General features: G+C 51.1%; 1 protein-coding gene across 2 annotated transcripts in view; it reads right to left on the bottom strand.

Moving 5' to 3' along the window:
* LOC114042369 (SUN domain-containing protein 2-like) overlaps positions 1-5,710 on the bottom strand; it is a 10,628-nt gene extending 4,918 nt beyond the window's left edge. The window contains exons 1-6 of one of the 2 annotated variants that reach the window (XM_027861054.1): positions 5,418-5,710; positions 4,607-4,737; positions 4,283-4,378; positions 3,889-3,982; positions 2,537-2,610; positions 1,376-1,503 (exon numbers count right to left, since the gene is read on the bottom strand). In XM_027861054.1, coding sequence (XP_027716855.1) covers positions 1,376-1,503; positions 2,537-2,610; positions 3,889-3,982; positions 4,283-4,378; positions 4,607-4,737; positions 5,418-5,563 — 669 coding nt within the window. In that variant the 5' untranslated portion in view covers positions 5,564-5,710. The remainder of the gene's footprint in view (positions 1-1,375; positions 1,504-2,536; positions 2,611-3,888; positions 3,983-4,282; positions 4,379-4,606; positions 4,738-5,417) is intronic. The other variant, XM_027861055.1, reaches the window with a different exon arrangement.
* Between the last annotated feature and the right edge of the window lie 449 nt (positions 5,711-6,159).

Here is a 6,159-nt window from a genome sequence, read left to right as displayed (position 1 = left end):
GAGAGGTAAAGAGAGAGAGAGAGAGAGAGAGAAATTCTATTGAAAAGTACTGTGGTCAGTATACACACAGGAACTCCAGGAACACATTTACAAAACATCCTTCACACACAGAGAGAGATCTCAACAATTGGAGACATATTCATTGCTCAGGGGTAAGTCAAGGCAATAGAATCAAAGTGACAAAAGTACCGAAATTAACTTACTTATTCCATGTTATCCCAATCCAACCACCAAGAAAGTTCTTTTGTAGCAAACAAAGTCAGTACCCATACACAGGGGCATGGCTAAACCAACTGTGGCTTATGTATACAATGAAATATTCTGATGCTAGAAGAAACACAACTCTTGTGTTGAAAGATACACATGACAAGACTTACATGAACTGGGGCAAAGTGAAAGAAATGAATGAAGAGTACAAGATAAACAAGCACCACAGACAACCATGTAAATGGAGTGAATAACCAACATCTGAAACCAAATGTTGTGAAAAGATCATGCTGGAGCATGGCCCCAAAGATCTTCCAGGAGGACATTCTTCCCTTCCCTTCAATGCTGGGCTGGGAGTCTACTGCCATGGAATCTGCACAGAAGGCAGGACTCCGCTGTTGACTTGGTTGGTTTTCCTGAACTATTTTCTTCCCCTCTTGTTTCATATTTTGGTTTAAGGGATGACTCTGTGGGAGGGGGAGATGGAAAGGCTATATTGAGAAAGGTGGTGATATGAAAGGAAAACGAGAAACTACCCTTTCCAATCAGTGATAAATATATATATATATTTATCGATATATAGATATAGATATCGATACATATATATAGATATATCGATATAGATAAAGATATAGATAGATATACATATAAATATATATGTGTGTGTGTGTATATGTATTTATGTATGTCTAAAGTTTTCCATGAATTGGGGGTTTTTTCTGTTATTGTTTGATCTTTTTATCTGCCTGCAAGGTCATCATGGCTCCACAAATCAAATCACCTGGTGGATAAGCTTCTGGTGGGCAGCCAACATGATCCGCACATGGCCTTCACATCTTCCCAGCTTAGTAAAGTCTGCTAGTCTGGGCTGTGCTGGCCAGTTTGTGGAGACTCCTTGGGTTCCCAGGGTCACCCCACTGTGTGACAAGGTGCTAGGGAAGGCCTCTAGTGGAAGGCAACTGATTTCAATTGAAGGGGGGGGGCAGTGATGAGCTCTGAGTCTTAGAGAGACTGACATTGAATTGCCCAAGGTCTGAAAGGCAGCAAGTGGCAAAGCTTGAACTTTGATCCTGGCTCCCACTCTGGGTTGAGAGGAATGAAGAGGATTGTGAGCGGGTTGTCTGCCCATCTTGCGTGAAGCGTTCTAGACACTCAGCTGGACACTCACCTGGAAATATGAGGGGGACTGTGCTGATTCCCACCTGTCCTCTCTCCTGCTGCTACCACGGGCTGCCCACCAGGAGAGCATAGCAGGGTGGAAGGTCTGTAGTCCATAGGGGTAGAAACACCAAGCACCTAGCACACGGGAGAAAAGGCTCATTGAGACAGAGGCTGAGGTGTCAGAAGGGCAAGAAGTCTAGGGTGAGGACCTCCATCCAGCCTGAGTATGGCAGTGTCACGTCGATGTGAGCTAGGATCCCAGCCTAAGGAAGGCAGATATGCTAGGGGCCCCATGATCTGGAAGGCTATGGCTAGAGCCACTTCCATCCCAAGAGCCTTCAGGAAAGGGATCCCTCTCTCAGGATCCTCTAAAAAGTCATTAAATACTTTTGGATGATGGCAACAATGAGGGATGAGATTCAGCTGGGAGAGGACATGGAGACTGAAGCCACAAGGGCTGCTTTCTGGTCCCAAGTCTGGTCAACACAATGCCCTGTCCCTTTTGAATGAGGAACAGAATGCTCTCTGTAGAGAGGCTGACTGCAGACAGCCGCTGGTGACCATCTGCATGTGGTATCATCATTCCTGAGCTGGACTTGATCTCACAGTATGGACTGAGTGATGTCATGGCTCCCGACCAAGAGCCCAGCCCTTCTGGGATCATGCCTGTTTCTATTGGCCTGTGTGTTCTCACCAATGAGAAGGGGCAAAGCCCTCCAGACCTGGCATCAGCTGTGTGTCTTCCTCAGATAATAGATTCCTTCCTGATTCAGCGCCTCTCTCAATCCCTTACCCTCAAGTGCTGGGTCAGGGACCACTGAAGGCACAGATAAATTACCTCCATGCCCCTGACATGCTCAAGGTGGGTGGCACAGCCACCCTGACCTTGCAGCATGAGGCTCTGAGGCCAGCATACACAAGCTACACAATAAAGGTTTGTTGGATTAGATGGAGAGGAGAAGGAGAGACAGGACAGAACTCTGACATTTGAGGCAGGACAGCTTGCCCATATGTGGCCTGGGTCCCTTTTCCCAGGGCTTTTGTCCCTTTGGCTCCCTAAAGGCTCCCCTTCAACGATCTCCCTTCCAAACTTTGAAGGCCCTGTCCCCAAACCCTTGTCCTTCGCCCCCATCTGGAGTGGCCGACCTGGGCACTCCACAAGGCTCACCATAAGCCAGCGAAGCCACAAAGAACAGCATCCCCAAGACAAAGAGGAGCAACTTCTTCCGAGTGAAAAAGCTCCTGCATTTCATAGGAATGAAGGAGGAGATGTTAGCATTTGCCCTTCACCACCTCTGGCTGCTGGCAGACCCTCCCTAAGTGGCAAATGGAACAACCAAAAGGGTGTGCCCACTCTTCCCCCTCCCACCTCCACTCCCTGCCACTGGGTACCCAGGAAGTGGAGAACTGGGCTTGTATGGACAACCCTTGGGGTAAAGTAGAAGGAGAAAACTTGGCTTTTCCAAAAGGCGCTCATGTTGTTAGGCAAAGGGACATGCTGCCCTTTGACAGGTGCAGTGGAAGGTGTTTCCCTATCAGGCCTCCATCAGAACTACATTAATGTGCTGCTCATGAATTAGGCAGTCTTCTCTTGTCTAAGTCCTTACATTGCTTGTCCATTTGGACTCGGAAGAGCTGCAGGAGGGACCCCTTCTGAGGCTGGCTGGTCACCATTGGCCCAGCCTAGGGTCGCAAGAATCCAGGGCAGGCCTGGGACACCTGCCAGCCTCGAGGACACATGTGGTCCACTAGGTCCTCCACTGTGGCCAGAGTTCACACAATCAATCCCCTTCCGCAAAGGATTGATTCTGTCATACTTGGACTCAGTTCAAAAGTCACACCGAAGCACCTAGAAGGCCACATGTGGCCTGGGGCCTCAGGTTCCCCATCCCTGCTCTAGAGGCTCCTGGATTCAGCCCTGGAGGCAGCCTGGAGACCTGCCCATGCTCCTCCACAGAGAAACTGCAAGCATGGCCTGGAGACCTGGAAGACTGGGCAGAAAATTCTGGATTGGAACCCCAAAGGAGGGAGTGTCCCTGCAAACTCAGGACCCTCAGACTAGCAGAAGTGAACTCACCAGACTCAGTTGTGATCAGAGGCAGGAACTATTGAGGGGAGAGCTCCTAAAAGATACTCAAGAACAGAGTCCCACTTGCAGTCAGAGCCAACCCACTTCCCTGAAGATCCAAGAGGAATGGGGGCAGGCGTGTGGTGCTAAATGTTCAACAACCAGCTCTGGAGGAGGGCAAGGCACACACAACCCTTTTCTCCCATCATCTTCTTCAGTGGAGACACTCAACGAAGCCCTAATTGGGAGCTGACTCTCAGGAGCAGGTTGCAGCTGGTCCCAGCACACTCCTGGCCCTGACCTGAGTCTATCATAAGATTCATTGAGTAAAAGTCTCCAAAAGCTGAAAAGGAACAGGGCAAAGCCTAAGGGGAAATTGACCTGGAGGATTGTGGAGTCCCTTGGAGCAGTGGATCTTAGATTGTGACAGGCCCCAGGGAGGCCTCACTGACCTGATTAACAGAAAGAAATCCTGGAGGGAGGCAGCTGTGGTCAGGCAGTGCCAGGCATTTCCCAGGCACCACTGGAATGCTGCAAAGAGCCAACCTGTAAAGGTTCCAGCAGAGGGATTCAAAGGCGTGCCCCTGCCAGCCCATCCTTTCCCAGATCTAGTCGTCTCCCAGCATGCCAACTCTGCAGCTGCTTCTGGCTATTCTGCTCTTCCATCCTCCCAGAGCTCTTCAGCTGTGCTTGGGGATCCTTCCATAATAAGCCCATCTCCCCATAGAGTCCTCAAGTTACTCCACCCTGGCCCAGCTTGGCCCTGCATAGGCATGAAGAAACTCTTCTCGGTACAGCGAAGCACCACTCCCCTGGGCACTGTGGCCACCCCCCGGTACAACCCACCTGAAATGTATATTGCCATCCAGTTAAAGATGCCAACTTGGGAGGCACCATTATTGGAGGTGGATGCAGAGCCAGGCTGGTGGATAACGGAGTGCCCTGCAGGGAAGGGAAGAAATGAGCATCCACCCAGAAGGAGAGACAACCATGTCTGAGGCCTGAGCCCCCCCTCCACCCTTCAATCCCCCAACTGGAGCCAGACTGCTGAGTTCTCTCTTCCTCTTGTCTGAGAGATACTTGCTCCACCCCCAGCTATGGGGCACCCTTTGAAGGAAGTGGGGCAGTGCCTGGGGAATGGGCCTCCAGGGCAGAAGAAGTGATGCCTACCTGCAGAGTCATCCTCGGAGAAGTACCCTGAGGAGGATTCAGGGGTGTTACAGGTGTACAGGGCCAGATGAGGGGCTGGTGAGAGGCCTGGTGAGAAGCCTTTGACCCTACTGGACTTCCTCCTCAGAGTCCTGGGGGACAGCAAGCATGAAGAGCAAAGAGAAGAGGGTGAAAAAGAGGACAGGTGAGAAGGAAACGGAAGGGGCAAGGCCTGCAGGGGAATGAGACTTTGCTGGAGACTTCAAGGATGAAAAGTAATGATAGCCAAAGCCCTCTTTCGCTGTTCTTTTCCTTAAAGGGATGAATAATTTATCACGTGTGAGGCAGGATTCAAGCAAGCCATAGCTACCATGGGCCGGGGAGGGGCGGGGGGCTCTTTCCACATGAAACCACCAGGATGAGGTATCAGGGGAGCCAAGAATCAGCTGAAAATGTCTCCTCACCCACAGGCCCTTCAGCCACCTGGCTTCACCCTAAGAAGCATGGGCCTTCGGCCAGGGAGAAGAGATCTGTGGCTGAGAGGGGTTGTTCCCTGCCCAGCTTCAGGCCTCAGGGTTTCCAGCCTTCTCTATGCTCAAAGTTGCCCCTCCTCAGTTGCTGTTCTCAGAAAGAGAAGGCAGCAGCAGCCAAAGGGTGGGACCACAGGGGGAGAGGAAATTCTCTGGTTTGGGGGGAAAGCAAGCAGTAGAGTGAAGTGTCTATCAAAATTGGGGGCAGGAAAGAAGTGTGCACATGGCAGCAGCCAAGGCCCTTGGCTGCCCTGGAGAGTTGTGATAGAGAAGGCAACTGAGTCTCCTCTGGCTCCTCTTACCTGAAGGGACCCTCCCTCCAGTTGGTGTGCTGCTCAGCCACCTGGGAATTCCCTCCACTGCTGCTGCTGCTTCTGCTGCTGCTGCTGTTGCCTCCATCACCAAGTGCCTGGTAACGGAGGCGCAGGCGCTCACTGCGCCGAGACATCCTCAAAGCCTTTGACTTGAGTAATTCTAGAAATTCCCCAAAGAAGGAATGAGAAGCAGTGCTTACTGACTGAGTGACTTGATGCTATTTTCTGGGAGAGCCTGAGAAGGGACTGATGCGGGCGACTTTGAAAGGGAGGGACCAAATTCCCCAGACTCATTCCTCCAAAAGGGAAGATGGGCTGGCAGCTTCTCTCCTCAGGTGCTTCTGAAGCAGCTCCAAGGCACATTGATGATGGCTGCCTACCAGGGTCAAGCTCACCAACCTCATGGCCTGAGCTCAGCCCTGCCTCAGACTGGCCACTAAATCTACTCTCAAAAGGATCCTGCACTAGGCTTCCCTGCTGAAACAGAGGCCCAACTCTTTGCTGACTCTCTCCCTCACAGCATCTTTATCGAATCTGAGCTTGTAACACTGGACTTGTGATTGGGTTGCTTCACAAACACGACTTGTTCTTCTCCCCATAGACTGTAAGTTGGAGGGAAAGAACCACCTTCTCTTCCAAGTCTTTGGTTTCCCTCACCACCCAAAACCCTGTTCGGGTGGGTGGAAGGGGTCACATGTACTGGTCCAAGCTAACCAGCTGATCCTAACCC

The sequence above is a fragment of the Vombatus ursinus genome, unplaced genomic scaffold (genome assembly GCF_900497805.2).
Source record: "Vombatus ursinus unplaced genomic scaffold, bare-nosed wombat genome assembly UNPS02014410.1, whole genome shotgun sequence".
Taxonomy (NCBI): Eukaryota; Metazoa; Chordata; class Mammalia; order Diprotodontia; family Vombatidae; genus Vombatus; species Vombatus ursinus.
This window is presented reverse-complemented; position numbering and strand designations above follow the sequence as displayed.